At 33.2% G+C, this 21,326-nt stretch overlaps 3 protein-coding genes across 3 annotated transcripts; 1 reads left to right on the forward strand and 2 right to left on the reverse strand.

The window, feature by feature from the left end:
- The first annotated feature begins 717 nt into the window (after window positions 1-717).
- On the forward strand, window positions 718-2,536 carry LOC106672590 (folate receptor gamma-like). The gene is made up of 5 exons (XM_014404130.2): window positions 718-824; window positions 1,090-1,227; window positions 1,515-1,700; window positions 1,762-1,977; window positions 2,034-2,536. Exons 1-5 carry the CDS (start codon window positions 738-740, stop codon window positions 2,235-2,237), a joined length of 831 nt encoding a protein of 276 aa, XP_014259616.1. The 5' UTR covers window positions 718-737; the 3' UTR covers window positions 2,238-2,536.
- On the reverse strand, window positions 2,364-17,344 carry LOC106672589 (ATP-binding cassette sub-family A member 2-like). Its single transcript, XM_014404129.2, has 31 exons — window positions 17,311-17,344; window positions 17,106-17,260; window positions 16,809-17,030; window positions 16,465-16,687; window positions 14,606-15,089; window positions 14,445-14,543; window positions 10,813-11,002; window positions 10,618-10,749; window positions 10,369-10,560; window positions 10,207-10,292; window positions 9,982-10,145; window positions 9,676-9,906; window positions 9,537-9,606; window positions 9,339-9,466; window positions 9,047-9,270; window positions 8,839-8,983; window positions 7,814-7,905; window positions 7,586-7,715; window positions 7,355-7,521; window positions 7,119-7,296; window positions 6,942-7,057; window positions 6,708-6,852; window positions 6,404-6,527; window positions 4,776-4,924; window positions 4,612-4,719; window positions 4,426-4,539; window positions 4,177-4,374; window positions 3,825-3,959; window positions 3,574-3,770; window positions 3,272-3,509; window positions 2,364-2,685 (listed from the first exon to the last, which is right to left on the reverse strand). Exons 2-31 carry the CDS (start codon window positions 17,198-17,200, stop codon window positions 2,593-2,595), a joined length of 4,869 nt encoding a protein of 1,622 aa, XP_014259615.2. The 5' UTR covers window positions 17,201-17,260; window positions 17,311-17,344; the 3' UTR covers window positions 2,364-2,592.
- Window positions 17,345-17,352: 8 nt separating this feature from the next.
- On the reverse strand, window positions 17,353-19,489 carry LOC106672550 (ATP-binding cassette sub-family A member 7-like; the record flags this gene model as incomplete). The annotated part of the gene is made up of 11 exons (XM_024228546.1): window positions 19,355-19,489; window positions 19,154-19,247; window positions 18,950-19,085; window positions 18,753-18,895; window positions 18,649-18,683; window positions 18,394-18,494; window positions 18,083-18,244; window positions 17,873-18,028; window positions 17,641-17,809; window positions 17,467-17,573; window positions 17,353-17,389 (listed from the first exon to the last, which is right to left on the reverse strand). Coding segments are annotated over exons 1-11 (1,206 nt in total), but the record flags the coding sequence as incomplete, so codon positions are not given.
- Between the last annotated feature and the right edge of the window lie 1,837 nt (window positions 19,490-21,326).

The raw sequence follows: 21,326 nt of genomic DNA on the forward strand, positions 1-21,326 counted from the left end.
AGATGGCAAAAAACTGCAGATCAGCCTGGAAATACCGCAGATTCTAATTCACTATCTGATGATCCAAGAGTACTTTTAATCTATTTGATACATTCAAAAAATTCATTTTAGTTTAAATTAAATCTTTCATTCTGCCTTTTTTTCAGTCCTCACCCTATATTCACGTTTTGTGCTCTTTTTCTTTGATTTTCTTTGCTCAATTTAATTTTCCATTTGATTCCTTTTCAAAGTAGATCTGAACTTCCAGCAGATGACCAGATGCCATGTTTATTTTACTCATTTTCTCTCTCTCTCTCTCTCTCTCTCTCTCTCTCTCTCTCTCNCTCTCTCACACACACACACACACACACACACCACCACCACCACCACCACCACCACACCAGAAAGAAAAAAAGCATAAAATTGTATATCTTTGCACTTGTTATATGTTAACTATTTCGTAAGACTGTACGGGAATTTTATTTATCATCAAAGTTTAAACTTCAATCTCCTACAAATACCGATTTGCATAATAAAATGTATTTTAAGTAGATTTATTAAACAAGACTGTTTCTTAAATGATTGATGTTTTATTTTGACATTATTGCAGCTTGATTGGTCTGCTTTATTTTCTTACATCGAATATATTCAGCATAATATATTCTACTACTTATACATGAAATATTTGTGAGTAATAAATGAAAAACTCAATACCCACAAAAGAGTGGTGTCTGTATACATTATGTTAGGGATTACTTATGGTCAAGGTTCAAATAAATGTACCCTTACTCTGTTCTCCAAGCGAAAACCAATTGTTAATCATTCTCAGAGCAAGAAACAACATGGTAAGTTGCTTTTCATTTGAACTTATAATTATAAATTATAACTATAAATATACAGTTTTTTATTCTTCATCAAATTCATTATTTGTTCTGATTAGAATAAACATTCTATGATAGATTCAATAATTCATTCACACTGTATAATAATAATAATTATATATTTTTTACTATATTTTATTAATTTGATTGAGCTCAGTTTCATAGTTTTATGCAGAATTTGGCGATGAGGTGAATCATTTTAAAACCATATACAATTTTATCTGTGTAGATGATTTCAAAACTAGTCGCTATTGCCGTCCTAACTGTGTTGAAAGTGGACCATGCCGTAGGAGAACAAATCAATCAATGCTTGTCCTCGAATGCGCACCAAAGAATCCCGTTGCCCAATGAAGGAGAAATGTTTGAGGTATTTGAAATGAAATTCATTTTAAAAATTGAATTTTAATAAATGGGGCGCATGTTCAAACTTGCTTCTTCACATGCTGAAAAGAACTGTGCCATGGTTAAACTTCCTTTGCCTTACTTCTCTTTCACCTTTCAAGTATTTTAAAAGCAGTTTATCAATAGATAACACATGTAATTAATTGTGCAGACTTAATGCACCAAATGAAATTGTAAAATTAAAATTAAAATATGAATGTTAATTTTAATAGCAAAATGCACAAGTGTTAGTTTTATAATTTTAAATTCTAGTGTGAGCCCTGGAGAAATCTTTCCTGCTGTACAGAAGAGAGGGCGAAGCAGATTCACACGGATGATGTTCATAAGCTGGAACAAAATTTATGCAAAAAACCGATGTCTTCTTCTTGCAAAGAGTTCTTTAAAAAAGAGACATGCTTTTTTGAATGCTCACCTGACTTGAAATTATGGTTCATTCCGGTACTTTGTTCATCAATATAACTTTTTATTTTTTGAATATAATATATCATTTTTTTTCTAGTTGAATGAAAGTGAATCTTATCAAAGATTTAAAAATGTTCCTCTCTGCAAGTCAGAATGTGATGACTGGTTTAACGCTTGCTCTGACGATTACACATGTTCGGACAACTGGTACCATAACATTAATACTGTCACAAAGAATTGCTCCAAATCTCACAAAAATGAATGTGCAACAATTAAGGATAAATTCAAAACTGCGAAACAGTTTTGTGAAATGGTAATTATGCAATATAATGTATTTTTATCATAACCGCTAATTTTGATGTATTTTAGGTTTGGGATCATTCGTATAAGGTTGTTGATGATGAAGAGCACTGCATGAAATTGTCATTGAGTAATGAAACAAGGATTCCGAATGATGAAGTTGTCCAGTTTTATCTTCAAAAAGATCGCACCAATCCAAACACTGCGTCAAGTGTTCGAAACAGTGTGATATTTATAGCAATTATTTCCTTTATCATAAAATGCATAATTTGAAATAATTCTTTAAAGTTAAAAGTTGACCAAAGACCATTTTAGTGTGTTTTAAAAATATATATTTGTTATCCTGTATTGTTACTTGTTATTTCTATTGCTCTAATAAAATTGTATGAAAGCTATGTATTTTTTATTTTGAGATTAGAACACTTTTATAGTGAATATGCAATTGTTGCTCCAATTTTAATAAACCAGAAGTGTTCTTGTCCAAGAATTGTTAAGCTGGAACAAGTTCATAAATGTAATTGGCTAATTTATAGGTTATGTAATGATTAAATGATATAAACAATAAAGAAATACTTCAAACTTTTTTTTTTCCTGTGTGTAAATCTTTAACCTGTACTATGTACTGATGCTACTTACAGACGTGAGATTTTAAACACCGGCAGGAATTTTTCCTTTCAACATATTTTTGTGGCACACTTTGAGAAACAAAATGCAGGAAAATCTATAAAGAAAATCATCAACCTTAACTTTAGTTACTTATTTTATTGTGTATAAGGTGATAAGGAATATCGAGCACTCCATTGCCTTACTAAAGTGAAAGGTTTGTACATAGAAAAATATATTTAAGAATGGGTGATGTCAGTTTATAATTTGCACTTGATGGGATTCGAAATGAATTAGTCGTCAAAAGAGAGGAAGGATAGGTTGTGGACTGCCATATGATTCTTGCAAAGTGCCCTAAATTTTTTTCACTGTGGTTTTATCAACTAAAGATCGTAAAATTTGGATTGCGTTCTTATAAAGGGAAATGAAATCTCATTGGTTTTTTATTCAGCATTACAAAAAAAGTCCTTGGTAGTTCAAAAAGTGTTAAAAAATTTAAGTTAAAAAAAAATCTAGAAAACTAATCCTATAATGTGGTGGGATGTTGAGGGCCTCAGCTTCATATTCTGTTTAGGAGGTTGATGATATCAGGCCAAACTAAATATTTGTACTGTGGCCTGATGTCAACCTTCTAAACAGAGCCAGAAAACTAATATTATACCTATTAAAAATTATATTAATTTCTATTTAAATCTGTTAAATACCTCAACCAAAGATTTTTGAGATAGGGAGTAATCATAAATTAACCCTTCATCTTTTGCATTTTCAAGATTTGTCAAGACCTCCGACAAATTAGTAACATCTGTATCAAGGTGATATTTTAACTGCGTATAATGCTCTGACTTCAACAAACACCTGGGGATTTTTTCATTAACCATATCTTTTACACTTTGTAGCTGAGTTATTGGCGCTCTAACAACCAGATTGTATCCTTGGCCGTATCTAAGATGTGATGAGTAAGTTATGAAAAAAAAGTTTACGATAGAATATTTAAAAAATACAGCACTTGTCCTTCAGATGCTGGATGCTTCCAAGACATGTGAAATGGCCGTTCACCATTATGGTTAAGCTCGAACAAAGAGCTTCGCATTCGGCCATACTGTGTGACGTGAGAATTACGGCCTTTCCACCGATTACGCATTGTTTAATTACTTGCCAGAGGTACCGCCTGGCTTTTGGATCCATGCCATTTGTCGGCTCATCCTTACAACAGATAATATTAATTTACGCTATATAAGAAAAGTTGAAAATACTCACTAAAAATATCAATTGAGGATTCCCAAAAACGGCAAGGGCTGTGGACAATTTCCTTTTGTTCCCTCCAGAAAGATATTTTGTACATACATCTTTGTATTTACATAAATCAAATATTTCCAATGTTGAATCTACAATCTATTACAAAACGGCATGTTTAATAAGTCTCTTGTACTATTAGGTCAGATTACGCTACTTTTTATGATAATTTGCACAAGAAAAATATAATTTTCTTTTCTCTAAACTTTGATGTTTTAGGTTCTATTGAAATATATCTTAAATGACAATTATGTATTAAGTGTTAATTTTTAAGAAAAAATGAAAATTTTGAAATATAATCTTGAAGAATTCTTACAGTTTCAATCTCGCCTGAAGGTATGTCTCTAAAGTGAGAATAAAATGTTAAATGTTCTCTTGGAGTTAGTTTAGCATCAAGAGCATCATACTGAGGACAGTAGCCAATAAATTTTTTAACGTTGTTAATATTTTCTCTAATACTGTTTCCATTAATAGTGGCATCTCCAAAAGTGATGGTTGTGTCCCCTGTGAGCATCTATCAAAACAAACTGTAATTGAAATTTTTCAAAAATTTAGTGATCTATACCTTAAATGTGGAAGATTTCCCAGCACCGTTTAATCCAAGTAATCCGAAACATTCCCCCTTATTAACTCCTAGACAAAGCTGATTCACTGCTACATTACTACTGCCTTTATAGACCTACAGTTGTTCATAGAAATGATTAAATTTCAAAATGAGATTTAAGAAAATATTGGTTTTTCATAAATTTACTTTGCTAAGGCATTTCATGACTAGTACATCATTGACAGAAGTATTCAAAATTCTTTTACGCTCAGATTCAACGTCATCATCTAAATGTGGCGGAGGGTCCATGCTCACCTTTAAAAAAAAAATCATTGAAATAAGCATTGGTAGTTTACAGCAGGAGAACTCACAATTTGTTCTGAACAAGCATTGAAACCTTGCTGTCTGTACTTTTCAAAAATAAGTGTAAGCACGAAGAAGATAAATCCCTCTGTGATAAGTAATGCATAATTTTTTCCTAAATTTTCCCAAGCGTAAAGATTCACTTTTATTTTCACATCTTAAATACAAATGAGTTATGATATTAAATAAATAACACCGTTTTTAACCTTGCAGCAGGCGCAATTTCTTTTTTATTGTATTTTTAGTTGGAATTTTCATTATAATTTTGCCAAAAGTGGTTAGTATTTGTTCTATTTGTTTTTAAGGATGGTGAGCGAATGTGTTATTTTTTACTTTTCTTTATTTCAGTGGGTATGAAGTTTTTTTTTTTTTCAGAATGCTTAACATCGCTGAAATCACTGAAATCAATACTCATGTAAAAGCAATAACCAGTCAAATATTGCTCTAAGAAGAGAACTTTTAAATAATTTTTTGTAAAGTTTGCTAAAAAAAGCAGTTACAAGAGAGAGAGCTGATATCAAAAAATCCTCAGACAGATGTATCTATCTTTGTTTCTTTCAAGATCCCCTAACTGGAAGACCTACTCATAATCATTGGGCCATGTCACAAAAGTGATAATCATAAAAATAATTAAACCACCATGCTCAGAACATTATTTGCATCCAAACACCACAGTATGCAAATAACTTTATGTGATAATGGCTGTGCTAATCTATTTTGTTTTTCAATACTTTATTCCAATCTGCATTTTCTGATACAACATGAAATTTGATGATACATAGATATATTTATAACTATTTGCATCAAGGGGAGCAAATAATCATTATTATTCTCCCACTTCACTAATGAAACTTCACTACCAACTCCTCAGAAAGGAGGTTGCGGAGCCATTTCATCTTGAGATGCCTTATGGGATTTTTGGACAAGGCTTGGGCCTCCCTATTTGGTTGGGGGGTAGGAGAGATTGTTGTAGAAGTTGGTAAAATTTGGGAGAATTAATTTTTAGAAAAATGGAATTTTAAGCCCAAACGTTAATTAATTAAAGTTTTTAGAATACATTGTAATCTGTTTAAGTCTTTTCGTATCAGTCATGGATGCATTAAGCATGAATCTAAGTGGAACCCAAGGTAATCAATGCAGTCAGATTCATGGATAGGAACATAATAGGTTGTTAAAGGAAATTAGAGCTTTAGAGTGTAAATGTCAATGGATACACTTGTTTTCGTTTATCTTCATTTTCCATTGACTGAGCTAAAAAGGAAGATTCCATGAAACAATAATGACTAAAATATTGAAGAAGACTAGAAAGTTAAAAATAGTCTATCAAACTGATATTTTAAAAATATTTTTAAAAAGCAATAAATTTATGTAAATTTCTTTTAATGAGGATTTATTTATATTATAAATGTTTACATCCATATTGTTCTGTTTTTCCTATGATGGTATAATATTATCATTGCTATTAAGATAACTTTTTATTTTTGAAGCCATTTTGACATAATTTTACAAAACAAGAATCTAAAAGGTGAAATGCAGTACCAAGTATTGCATGCGCCCACTTCTGCCATTTTTATACATATATGCATCCACTGCAGGGTTAATTAAAAATGAAAATTACAATATTTATATCATATACCATAACGAGCAAGAGATTTTGTTATGAAATAAACTTCTGCGATTTTCATGACGCCGTCTCCAAGGCAGAATTGAGGAAATAAAAGAAATATGTTTCTCAAGAAGTTCTCGATTGTTTTGAAATACTATTAAAAAAATTATTACAATCAATATACAAATGAGAAAGATAGACATATTTAAAAAATAAAAGTTCTCATTTTTTTAAAATTTTTTTAGCTCATTTTATCCACATTTAACTCAAATTGCCATTCTAATGATATCAAGATAAATATAACGAAATAATATACTAAAAATAATGGTCACACCTCATCATTAAATACTTTCAAGACGTACGTCGTTGCTGTTGTTATAACTCCAATCGATATATTCAGACATGACAAAATTACAAAGGCTGAACTTGGAACTCGAAAGCAGTGACTTGAAAGATACATGAGAGGAATATTTGCCCAACTAAATAAAAATATTTCTATGTAATTTAATAATTTATATCTAAATATTTATAGATGTTCAAAATTTTATTATTTTAGTTTTAAACTTGCCCATGTAAAAATATTAACGACATCAGACAGAAGATGCTATTTCTGCTGACATATGCTTCTTCTTTGAACGCAACAAGAGTAAGGATGCACAGCAGTGAAGACATCAAGTAGCAGCACTGTCAAATATTATAGTACAACTTTACAGTTTATAGTACATTTAAAATCATATTTTTTTACCAGGTCCCAGACAAAGACTTGTATCCAGTAGAGTGCCCAGTTGACGCCTGCAAGAAACTGCAAATGCTTCGAGTTTGTCTCTCTCTCTTCAATTAAGTAAAGGACAAATGAAGCAGGGACAAAACTCAATGCGAATATGAGAGAAATTGAATGGAGCAAAGCTGTCGCTGCTTTTCCTCTAAAAATAAATCAGTATTTTTTCCTGAACTAAAATGATTCTATACTTTTTCTCTTACAAGATGAGCGATTGATATTGCTTCACTGTATAATTCATTCCTTGCATTATTAATTTTATACCATACTTATGAGATTCTTTTTCCGGCATTGAAGCTCTAAGGATCAAATTGTTAACACCGTTGAGATAAACAACTGGAGATATAGGCCATTTATTATTGAACCAAATCTGAAATCCATCGGGATTATCAAATAACAAAACTGGTAAAAAATGCAGTAGACCCTAAACTCACCAGAATGTTATCTGTGATTGATGTGCCGTTGGGATTTTTAAGTTCGGATACAGATCCATTTTCTTTAAAAGTGGTGCTTAGAGAAACTCCTTTCATTGGTAATTGTAATCCGAATGTAAACCCTCCAGTCCTTACAACAAATTTTCTTTGTGAACTTTGTTTCTCATTAATCCTTATTGTACCATTTAATGATGGATTTAAATTTAATTGATTCTGAAATCTAGTTACCTCATGGGTTCATAATTACTCCATGTAGTTAATATCCACTCTGTTATATTCTTTTCTTCCGTAGCATTCAACATTACATGCCCACTAGAAGTCTAAACATAAGTAATTTTAAAATTTAGTTTCTTGTATATAATTTTAAAATATTTGTAGAAGAGTGAAAAACATAATTGTTTAACAAACATTTAACTTTGTGTAATAATAGATGTAAATGTAGATGTAATATTCGGGGTGTGTAATATACTGCCCGTTTGAAAGCTTTTGTGTACACCATTCTGTATCTATAGCACTCTGATGATTCCTAATTAATCAAGGTATTTAATTAGTAGGTCCGGTTTCAGTGGTTTAAATTCTTCTATGGCAAGGGTACTCTCACAATTTGTTAGTTGATGCTTTGGCGTCTCTTCTAATTCCTTGAAGAATCTGCTTGTACCAAGTTGGAATATACAAATCTTTAAATGCTCATTCAGTCTGTAGTGTCCTGTTGAGAATCTTGTCAGGATTCAAAATGTTTCCCTGCTCCCTTTGACGCATTCTGTTGCTTCTTTCCTTCTGAAATTTTCCAGGAGGTCCTTGGTTCATTTGTGACCAAGGAGTTTCACAGTTTGCTCATTTTCGACCAGTCTTCTTGATTCATTGATAGAACAAATCCCTAAACAACTGAATGGCTCAGGGCCTATCATTGTTACAAGGGTGTCCGCTCTCTCGTTGCCCTCTACTCCCACATGTCCTGGATCCCGGAAGAGAGTAACTTTATTTTGCATACCTAATTAATTTAATTTGGTTTGCAACTGAGCACTCTTTTTGAGTTAATGATGTTTGAGGTTAGTGGTCTGATGGCTGCTTGGCTATTTGCCACAAATGTTCTTGTTTTTTTACCCTTTGTTCAGGTTGAACAGGTGTAATATTAAGAATTTGTTATTTTTTACCACATTTAGAATAATTAATTAATTGTTGTTTTATTAGTTAATCTTAGAGTAGAATTTCATGGTTAAAGGGGTTTAGGTTAAAGGTTCAGGGTTACTTACTATAAGTCTATCTGGCAAATCTTGCGATGAGTTAAAATTGCAACTGAACGTTCCTTTCTCACAGGAGCACTCTTCCAGATTATGCTTTATTTTGGGCCTGGTTCCGTTGATGTAAAGAGGTTTCATGCAGATTGAATTGTGATTCCTATAATAAAATCGACACCCAAATTTGTTTCGCTGTTATAAAATGTTTAAGACAATTATTTACTTTATGCTTAAATTTCCAATGCATTTGCTCCCAAATCCTGTGTAACTTGAAAGCTCTTTTACGTATTTTGCAGACCAGTTTCCAGACTGAGGGAGTACATTGAAAAATGATGTGCACCTCGAACAGTTCGTCACATCGATATCCATAGCATGGGGTTGTTTTAAGATTGGTATTTCACTCGTAATACTCATGCAAAAACAGACAAAAAGTGCCGGTAAAAGTAGCTAATTAGAAATAAATGCAGGTTAACTTTTAGCACTTTTTTTAGTATAATACAAATTTGAAAATTTACTTCAAAGCAGAGGCCAAGTTTGTTTCTTTTACTGCGAATAAGTCTTTTGGCAAACAAAGCCTGGAACTGGCACATTACATGCTTAATTCTTTCAATAAAAGTATCCTTTATTACATTTTGTGCTTTATCTATCAATGAAAATGTTTAGCATTAATAATATAACAAAATATGTAAAAAAAAAATTCAATATAATTTTACCAAATTGTGGAAATAGGAATGGCTTGTCTTGCGGATGATCTTCTTTTTTATTAATTAATTTCAAAAATATCTTGACGTTACAAAGAAAAAAATATAACTATTTAGTGTGATTAATATTTAAGTTAAAAATATACAATACTTCTTCAAGAGAAGTGTCTGCTATGCCATAAGATGAAATATCCAGTTGTGTCTTTTGGTCTCTGAGGTAGTCGAACAGCATTTGATACATATTAACATGCCCACTAATATTAGGAAGACTGTATTTTATCTCAGTTCCAAATTGTTCGACCTCTTTAGCAGTAGGCATTATTTTTAAAACTGATTCAGTCACTTTTTTTGAAATGGCGTTTAACGTTTCAGGGTTTTTGTACTGTAAAATAAATAACGGTTAATAATCAAAGAGTATTTTTGTCTTCTAAATTTGACAATATAAACCTTCGGCTACCTGTAAATGACAGTCGATTGTTAACATATACCCCCAACCGAGTTTTGCTTTTAGAAAAGCACTAGAACCACAACAAAGCAGTTCTCCGCTATCACAAATGGCAATTCTATCTCCTAACAGTTCCGCTTCTGTCATATTGTGTGTTGTTAAAATAATCGTCCTCCCTGAAAACAAAAAATTGTATTTGACAGTCATAATTTAAAACGATTTTACAGTTTATTGAACCTTGTTTATATTTTAGTATTAAATTCCATATACTCATTCTCGAATAGGGATCAACTCCTGCTGTAGGTTCATCAAGCACCACAGTTCTAAATAGAAAATTACACAAATTATTAGTACAATAGCTTTTATTCCTCTGATGATGTTGAAAGATTGATCAATTACCTCGATCCACCGATAAAAGCGATGGCAATCGACAACTTCCTTTTCATACCCCCTGACAAACGTTTAGCTAAGCTTTCACTTTTATTAATCAAACCAAGATCTGTCAGTATTTGTTGAATTTCCACCTGAACATCTCCAGTTGTGTGTCCTTTAAGCCGTGCAAAAAACCACAAATGCTCTTGCACAGTGAAACTTAAAAAAAATTACTTAATTTTAAAACTGATTTTTAAGAACAATTTTTTAACTTACTCTCTGAAGAAGACGTTGTATTGGGGGCATATTCCTAAACTTCTTCGAATCAAATTCATTTGAGTTTGGACATCAAGTCCATAAATACTTGCGTAACCGCTAGTCGGTGGGAACAGACCGGTAAGTATTGATCTAAACAATATTATGCGAAAATAAAATCCTGAATGTAAGAGTTCCGAGTACAATTGAATTTACATTGTAGTTGTTTTCCCTGCACCATTCCTTCCCAAGAAAGCCGTTATCTGGTCCTCATAAAAATTCATACTTAAATTTCTCAATGCCACTTTTCCACTCTTGTACGTTTTGCATAGATTTTTTAAAGACACACCTTTCGTCAGACCATTCGGCTCTTCTTCAAACATATCATTTGTTTTTAGAGTGTAATCTAAAAAAAAGGTGAAAGTGCATCTTAGAACTGTTTGGAAAGCTAAATGCTCCAGACTGCAATGACGGGCAGTCTAAAACAGTCGGAAACGATCAAGCTACAGTTTCATATCCCCAGAGACCTTAAGAAGAAATCATACAGTCTCTATTGGCTGAATTTATGAACATGTATTGAATACCAACAGTATTTTCCAATTCAATATACCTTGTAAAATTCAGCCAATAAAAAATTGTTGTCTTCTGGATTACAAAATACTGCAACATTGGCTCTCATCAGGGGTTTTGTAGAACATAAAATATTTTATCTATCTTATAAATTGCTTTGTGTTAATTGTTTTTGGTGAGTGAATGTATTTATCAGCTAGATATCTGAGTGACATGCATACTTCTTCTAGATTTTAATCTTGATGATGATGATGATGATGATGATGATGATGATGAAAATGGATACTAGGATGTCAGGGTTTTTGTTCTCCACGCACTGCAGCCTTCTGGCTTATTGTACTTTCCTAGTTCCTTAGTTCAGTGCAATCAACTCGATCCTTCTTCAGAGTACAAGGTCATGACTATCATTGCTACAATTTCCCTGGGTTTTTTTTAATCACATGTTCTATTGAACAGTTTCTTTGCGTTTAAAAATGGTACGGTTGCCGGATTTTCCTCCTCCTCCCAAAGCCTACAAATGTAGCCAGCATTGAATGTACCCATGTTATGTAGATGTTTTTTTAAGATTCCATTGAGCAGTATAAAATCCTATCACTCCTCCTTGTTTAGCCCTCTTTATCTGAAGCAATGAATTTGCCAGTCTAGTGTAGGTTGTTTTTACAAATGCTTTCTGTGTATAGCATATCTAGAGTTTTGTCTTTTTTGGATCCAATCTTTTTTTTTTGCTTTGCCATGTAGGCATCCACCACTCCAGTTTGGAGTATTATATGTTTGTTTTTGTTATCCCAAGAATAAGTTCAGAATGTTTTTCATGCAGATCCTCCTCTGGCCAGTGTGCCTATTTATTACCCAAAACTCCTATGTGCCCTGGTACCCAAGACGTCTTCAGGTTGTTGCGAATCCCCAAGTTGTGAATATTTTGAATGCATGACTAATTATGTTGTGATTTTGATAGCATATTTCAGCTTGAAAGATTGAGGTGAACTTTCCTAATAAGTTCAATTGCTCATTTGCTGAACTTGTACAGAAAATTCCTGATCCAGTTCCTTAATTTGTTTTGGAGACATGTATAAAGTATCACTGTCTATCATTTCCTCCTGATTTCTTCTTCTCCTTTGTAGTCTGTTGAGACATTTTAAGATGTTGTTAAGTGTATTTTTGAAATCATGTAGCCAGTTCCAATTTTTATGAATAGGTGTCTGATTTTATTAATTATTATTGTATACCCAAAGTGTTTTGGTTCCCATCCAATTTGATTGTTTCTGGAGCCTAAATGAGTTTTTGTATTGTATAATATTTCAAGAAGTAGGTTTAGTTAGTAGAGTTTCTAGTGCAAGTGATGGAGTTGTTTTCATTGCTATTGTACATAAGTTTGCCAGTCTTTGCTTGCTATCTGATTGAGTAGCTTGTTTTTGACATAGGATATTTGGGTCTTATTATAGATAATATATACATAGATTTTAATCTTAATCTGATTTTAAACTTAATTAGCTATCAAAAATAATTTTTTGACAAAACCCAGAATACAAGAGATATCACTTGCTTTAAAAGATCGCCTAAGATGAGTAGTTATATTTTCGTGGATCCGGTCATTGTGGTATGCAATGAGTAGGCTGACAAAGCAATGAAATGAAAGAGGTTCCTTGTGAAGATTTTGAAGTTTTTCTAAAAGGAATGGCATTTAAGCGGCCCATAGACGATCAATATTATTGCACAATATTTTGGGTTGTACAATTTAATTGATTGTGTGTAGACGATATTGAAAGTTTGTGCAATACATTGATTGACGAAAAGTTGAAAATATATTGTACACCTGGAAAATATTGCACCGTTGGCGTTATTGCACAGTATCAGTCAGTTTGTGAAGTATCAACAAGTGCACAAAATATTGCACAAACTTCAATATCGCCTTCAAACTATTCAAGTTCATTGCACTAACAAAATTTTGTACAATATTATTGAACGTTAAGGGGCAACCGTCAAATTATTGTGCAATCTATATTGTACAATAATATTGACTGTCTATGGGCCGCTTTAGAATGGCAAAACATCGAGGAAAATAAACTCAGAGAAATTAAGGGATATGCCAAACAATGGGGTATGGCAATGCAAAGAACATAGAAAGAGGAAAATGTATTGGCAAGGCTTAGGATAGGACACACAAAATTGACGCATGATTACCTTATGGCCATAGAGCCTCTCCCAGAGTGCACAACTTGATGTGAAATAATCACTATCAAGCTTAAATATAGGCAACCAAAATTTTGAAACATTCCCTATCTAACATCAGAAAGCTATTTGAGTTTCTTACTGAAACTGGATTAACAAATAAATTCTGACAAATAAAGAGTAGATGAGTGAGATCTTGAGTTCAAAGTGGTGAGGATGGCTCCTGTTGATGATGCCTTTCCTCATTCATTTGACTCACATCATTCTCTCATAGCTTTATAGAATAAGGCAGTAATCTTAATCTGATTTTAATCAATTAAAATTGTATATGATTTTTTTTTTTTTTTGAGGGGCACGAACCACCAAGGGTCATGTTAGCCCCGTAACTTTTAAGAGAATCCCTCTGCGGGAAGAAGATCGAGGAACCAGCACACCAGAAGGGCGCACCCACACAACAACGCCCCAGCATGCCCAACCCCACGACCTGCCCCTAGCCACAGGGAGTCCCATGTTATACACTTGTTTATATTTTGTTGATTAGATTAGCTTCATTTAAAAAGTGAAACAGCTTTGTAACTGTATTTTGATCATCTCCTAAAAGTTCAGGTAGTGTATTTGGTAAAACGTACTTATTTCTGATACTGTCATATAGATGACATGATATAAGCATATGTTTTACAGTCACAGACTCATTGCATAAATGACAGATCGGTGGTGGCTGACGAGCCATCAAGTATCCCTTGGTGGCTCTACAGTGCCCGATTCTCAGCCTAGTTAGGATCTTCTTCTTTTCTTCTAACTCTAGATGAGGAAGGTCACATTTGAACAGTGGATTTTATTTCCTGATGCTTGTTATCTGTGACATCTGACCAAACCTTTTGCCATTGTGTCCATACTTTAATTTCTAAAGCTGAATTTAAATCATTCCATGTGATCTCGCTCAACCTGTTTTATATATTTATGTTATATATTTTCAACTATCTGGCCTTTGTTTTAAATCATACGGCCTACCAAACAGTTTAGAACATTTTCTACATGTTTGTCAAAATTAATTAAAAAAAAAAAAGAGTATACAATTTATAATCAGATGATATTATTTAATTTAATACCTGATGTCGTTTCTTGAAATGAGTTTGATGTTGAAGCTAAAGGGAACCAGTAGGATTTAGTGAAGAGGAAATTCCATGGTTTAGGCATACCGTAGTTTCCTTTAAAATAAAGTATTAAGAAAAGGTGATTACTTTAATTAACTAAATCTTTCTTACTTTACCTGGGAAGACATTTTCAATGTACCATGTTAACAGGAGATACAAAACAGAGTCAAGCAGCATAACAACCATAATTACCAGGAGGTTGAACGTATCTCCGATGACAGGACTGCTGGAAACATTGTTCCATTTACTTCCCGTACCTTCAAGTTCCTTCATGCCGAAATAGTTTGAACCAAGGCCGAGTGCGACATTAGACAGAAGACACTGCACAAAACCAATGAAATGCATCGAGTAATTCACTATAAAGAAAGGAATACGTACAGCTATCATCTTCATCGCCGGTGTAAAATAAATGTACCACTTCTCTATAAATGGATACGGCAGATATGAAGTGAAGAAAATGATACCACCGGAGGCTGCAGCGAGGTTGGCTTTCGAGAAGAATGTGGATATGAGAAAGCACTTAGAGACTGTGGCGATCGCATAGCACAGCAAAAACACCACGACAAGTGAATATTCTGCATTTGCCAAAACCCCTCCATACTTAAACAAATAAAAAGGTCAAAACAAATAATTTTAAAATTTATTGTTAGGTAATTTTAAGGTATTATCATTATCAATACAAATAAAAATAATACAATGGCTTACAAAGTATGAATAATCAAATTCATTATATGAAAAAGCATTTATCAATAATAATTTTGTTTCCGTAATCACAGTACGTATTTATAATTATGTCAATTTATTTAAACAGATTTATTTACTGATTTACCCATTTATATGAAATAAAATCTGCACACGCACATACATACATACACACATGTATAGAGTGAGCCTATCACTACTCATCAACACCTAGGTCATTTCAGCTTTTGTGATTTACAATAAATTACCAGCAGGTGTCAAGAAATCACCTAGCCCTAGGGTTGGCAGTACAGGGACAGACCTCAATCTTGTCTGCTTAGGTTAGGTTCCAGGATCTATCAACAGCTAGGTCATTTCAGTCCCAATGCAATTCCGAAATTCATTTACCTTATCATTCACTCTAAAATACATTAATTCTTATTTATATACAATTCACTCAGGGTGGTGGAGTACTCGATATTCCTCCATCATCCTTTACACCTATTACATAACTAACCTAATTGAAAGTCAATGGAATTCACAATATTTCACATTGGCATTCTTACATTACACATTCACGCCAATAAATACATTCACTCTCAACACATACCAAGGAACAGAACTAGCATTGTGTATAATAAACAAAGAACAACCCTGTTTCCTCAAACATCAAAACAGGAGACAAGATACTCGCTGCCATGCACAAGCACAATTCTCATGTAGGTGGCATTCCTACACGCTCTCTATATGGAGCCAAGGAATCACATCCTCTTAGCTGGAACACATCGAGCAACCTTTCTCTACATGCCGAACACATTCCCGAGCTTTGACCCAAAATAAGTGTTCGTGTCAACCTTGCATGGCTTATTGTAAGGTGAGGTCTTTTAAGATCTTATGAGGGTCATCTATCAGTGCTCTTGATTCACAAGTGCTTCTCTGCCATTCCTGCTCATCGATACTGCCACTTTCTCTTAACCGTGTTTTTTTATTCCATTTTTAGTGTCAGTGGGCCGGATCGTAGTGATTAAATCCACCCCTTCCAGACCTATGTGTCCAGATATGCCCACAAAAACTGCCGTTTGTTCCTAGATGCTGCAGTCCATGGTATTTTTATAATAAGAAACCCTATGAGGGTCAACAGAGGACTTTTCACAACAAGCAGTAACTAACTAAAGAAGTTTGTGCAGATAAATTAAACAGAGCAACCGTCGCCTCGAATTAACTTTATTGAAATATTTTAGTATTTTATTATTAATATGGATCATATGACTATAATATAAAATTATATACTTACAACCAAAATCAAGGACAATATTAAAATAGTAATAATCATTGGTATGATACTGTCAATGAACCAACTGCACCAATGAACCCCATTGCCCATTCCAAGGACCCTCGTCGTCTCTTTCAATTTTTGCTCTTTCTCTTGGACAATGTTTTTAACAATCATCGAAGCTGAATAAACCCACGAAAGCACCATAAAAAGTGGAAACATATAAGCCAAAGAGGACAAAAACCTAAAAAAGTGTAATTATTGAGCAATCACTGTTACAGGAGTTTTTAAATTAATCCAATTTATGGCATACAGAAAATATCCAAAAGCTAAACTATACATTGATAATTTATTAATAATCTTACCAATCATCTATGTAGCAAGGATGGGGAAACTGTTTGAGTATGATCCCGGGTGTATCTTTTCTTCCAGTGTGTTCCACAAGTATACTTTGCTCAATCAAGTCTTGCAAGTAAATAAAACCATACGTTATCAGTTTTAAATCCTGGAACGGTCTTTGATTTGGACCATTTGTGTAACTAAAAGTGCTTGCTTCGTGCGAATCCAGCATTCTCTCAGCATTCATCCTTTTAAGTTTGGACTTTTCAATTGATACTTCTTTATAAAAACGTACAATTGATTTGAATTGACACTTTATCTACCTTAATTTGTAAGTGGTCAATGGTTCAAGTTTGTGTTCGTGCTCGTTCATAAAACTGATCATCGCAAGCAGGTCGTTTTTCTCACTGAGGGCCATACTTCTCTCTTCGGCTTCCTCTTCTGTCAAATAACCTTCAAATTCAATTGAGCTGTAACACTAAAAGTAAATGGAGTATTTACATAAGCAAATATAAGCAAAGTACAAACTTTTAATGCTTCTATTAATGTATTTTCTTGTTTAAAAAAAGCGTTTTTCTTTTTAAATTTCTGCAGTTTTTCATAGTAGCTGTAAAAATGAAATAGGTTAATATGTTGTAAATGTATAATAGAAAGCATGATTCTTGATTATTAATCAGTACTAACTTTTTTATCTGTTCTTGTGCCTTAATCACTGAATCATAAATTGAAGAATGAAGGGTGTTAGAATCGAACCCATCATCGTGTGAACTGTTTTGTAAATTGTACAATTCCTGAAATTTTTGCATCGTTACATTTTTTAAATTTTGTGGTTGAAATATTGATTTTTAAAAATCGAACCTTGATGTAAGTCAATTCATGTAGAGATGACAAATATATGTAGGCATCGTATTTCAAAGCTTCTGCTTCTTTCGACAATGATGCCAAGTTGGGACCAACTAATTTATCTGATAATCTTTTAAGCACTCTTTTAACAACTGTGGTATTTGGGCTGAATATGATTTTCCCTCTGCACATAACAACTGTTAAGTAAAATATTTTACAATTTATTGCAAATTTGAACATTGTTAACCTTATATAGGGCTTGACAATACGCCAGATAAATTTTAAAGAAGGCGTCGTTTCAAGTTTTTCATAAATCGCATTACACTCTTTGCTGATTTCTGTATCATACTCATAATGCAGTTCTGCTGGATGTTTACTTATGCTCTCTAAATAAGACTGAAGGCTATAAACAAAAAAATCTGCATTTTGCCAAACATTAGAGCGCACAAGTCGTTACCTATTTAGCGGCAACTGGTTATGTGATAGCATATCTAATGTCATATTTGTCTTGTTTCCACACATGAAAGTGTGTAGACGAAGAAATATTTCATCAATAATAGGGTTATCTTTTAAAATTGCTGTTATGTTGTCATAATTGATGTTTAACCGTTCCCATAAGCTAGAATAAATCAATTGCAACGTCAAAAGTATAAAAAGAAGAGTAACTGAGTGATTGTTGAGTAAACTGGCAATACACATGAACCACTCAGTTTGATATAATCACAGCCATCAACCCCGGCTTAAAAAAAAAAAGTTAACATAATTTACTTAATGATTTCTAAAGAAGGAGCTAATTCAGCCATATTTGTTTCAAGCTCGCCATGAAGTGCATCCAGTCTTTTCATTTGGGCTGATATTTCCAATGACAACTGAAAATTATTTGTAAATGATTTTATTGATGGGATAATTTGAACAAATACTTTTGCCTTTGTTAATTGTTCATTTTTGTACATTATAGAAGAAAATATATGACAAGCCGAGAAATAAAATTGGATGTGCAAAAATAATTTTTTTAAAACTCACATTATTTGGGGGTGGCCGGTGATGATACTCCAAATCTATAACAATTACCCTTTTATTACAGAATTTTTAAAAAATTTAATTAAACCCATATTATAATTAAAGACCTGTTTTTAAAAGAGGATTTTTCTGTTTTTTAATCTCTTCAGCCAAAGCCATTGCACTTTGCGTGAATTTTTTAATAGCCTCTTGATTTTTAGCAACTGCATACTTTGAAAATGACTTCGCATCATGGATCATGAGAAAAAGACTAAAATTAATTTCTACATGAAATATAAAATTAAAGAAAACAATTCAAACTGACTCTGTAGTCTGTATAGTTGAATAGCTCCTGTCAGCTATGTCTGCAGAAGCATGGCACGTATTATTGAATGCACAAATAAGCCCTTGGTAAAAAAGCAGCTGGCCCGCTGATGGCATAGGTTTGTCTTCAAAGTGGCCTGTTTATTTAAATGCTTATTCTCTGATTTTCACAAAAATATAGTGCAAGTAATTTATTTAGGCATACATTGATGAACCTTCTGAAATAAGCCTTTGGTGCGAATTAGCATCAACAGAGTAAATAAACACAGGGGCCAGACAAGTTCCACCACACAGTGGACCTATTGATGCAGTTATTTTAGTTTATAAATATCTTTTTAAAATATATTGGCTATGAAATGTGCCAAAAATTAAAATTTGTTTATAATATCAGTAGGAGTTACGATACCTTTCGCCTTGTCCGAATTACATAATTTTTCCACAAAAGAAGCTTTAGTTGAAGAAAGAAACCCATTTTGGTTAATTTTAAACTTAGAAAAACCAAAATTACCAAGCTGAAAATATAATGTATTTCAAAATAAACGAAAATTGGAAAAATTGCCATATGAGTAAATTTTAGTTAAATGTAATAGTGCATTTTCAGTATTTTTTTAATGTAATAATTTTTTTGATTAAATTTAATCATGAGTTGATAAATAAGAAAGTAAAAGGTGCATTTGTATGGATCTACATCCTTTGGACAGTCAGGCATTAAATGTGCAAGCTTTCAGCTTCTAAATGGCCCAGCAGAAGTCAACAAGGTCCTGGACATGAAGGTATAGATAAAAAAAGAACTAGTTACACCGGAGAGTGTGCTAAATTGAAGCTGGAAAAAAGTGTCTTGAGAAAGAACAAAAAAACAGGCCCTGGATAAAATCAGGTACAAATCTCTCAAACAAGAAAGGCGATGAAATTAATCTCTGGCGGTGGCAAGATTTAAGTGCAAATTATAGGCCTCCGCCCTTTAAAGAAGATGACCAAAGCTGCCAAAGATGGCCAAAGGCCATCCCGGTCATGACAAACTAGGGACATTGGCGCATCCCCTTTGTGAAAGCTAGAACTAGTTCTGCCTATGCAATACCCACATTTATTATTCCAAAATCAATAAGTTTATGTTTACCAGGCATTACCACGTAATGTTATGTGGTATCTTTGGCACGAAAGTCGGTGACATTTAAGAAAACTATAATGCATCCGTTTGTAAAAGCATTAACTATGCTTAAAATTTTATAAGTATTACTGCCTTTGGAATTATCTGCTTATATACTCACAGTACAGATTACAGAGCAAATGTTTTAATTCTATTGCCGAAAAAATGGAAATTACTGGATTTATTGTTGCAAAATAAATTTGCCTTTGCTTATCAGGAAATGCTACACAACTTTAGCACTAAAGTTACTGATATGATTTATGAAGTCCAGGGCATAATGATAAGATTTGAAAGAAAATGTATTGTTCTATCATAAAAGAAATGGAAATTGCCAGAATTACTATGATGCTAAAAAATGCCTTCTAATGCTAAAACGCAATAAATCCATGATTTAAAAGAAAGGGCAGTGTCGGTGGGCTAGATCTGCAGAGAAGCTCTCACATAACAAAGGCCCTGTTGATAGATAGCCCTCAGCCCAATTTAAAATAGGCCATGTAATGTTGACACACAGGAACTTACTTTGGGGTCAAAGCCTGTGTATTTGTCTGACATACTCGATGTGTTACACCTAATTGAAGGGTGCAATTCCTCCATACAGAGAGCATGTAGGAATGTCACCCAAAATGAGAATTGTAGTTGAGTGTGGCAGTGAATATTTGAGTCCCCTGTTCCAATTTTTGAGTAAACAGGCTGTTTTATTGTATATAGTAATGATAGTTTTGTCGCCTAGCTTGTGTCGAGAGGCATACATTTATTGGCCTGAATGTGCAGTGTGAGAAGGCTGATGGTGAAATATTGTGAATTCCATCACTCAATTAGGTTAGTTATATAATAGGTGTAAAGGTTGATGCAGGATATCCAACCTGAGTGAACGGTATGTGGTGATGAAGGAATATCAAGTACCTTAACTATGAATGGTATGTAAATAGGAAACAATGCATTTAAGAGTGAGTGAAAGTGTAAATCAGTTTAGATCTTGAGACGGTGTTAGAGGCCTTGCTGGCTCCTGGAGCCTAACTTCGGCATCTGGACGTATAAGACCGAGGTCTGACCCCAGACTGCCAACACAACATTCTCAAGGCCTGCTGGTGATTTATTGTAAATTATAACACCTGGAATTGCTGGTGGACTGTGAGAAGTAATAGGCTCCGCTCTGTACATGTGCAGAAATGAGCTTATATAATCAGTAATTATTACTGATTGTAAAAACAAAATTAAGACAGTTAGAACC

This window comes from Cimex lectularius, unplaced genomic scaffold (assembly GCF_000648675.2).
Source record: "Cimex lectularius strain Harlan isolate CLEC.00 unplaced genomic scaffold, Clec_2.1 scaffold139, whole genome shotgun sequence".
NCBI classification, from domain to species: domain Eukaryota; kingdom Metazoa; phylum Arthropoda; class Insecta; order Hemiptera; family Cimicidae; genus Cimex; species Cimex lectularius.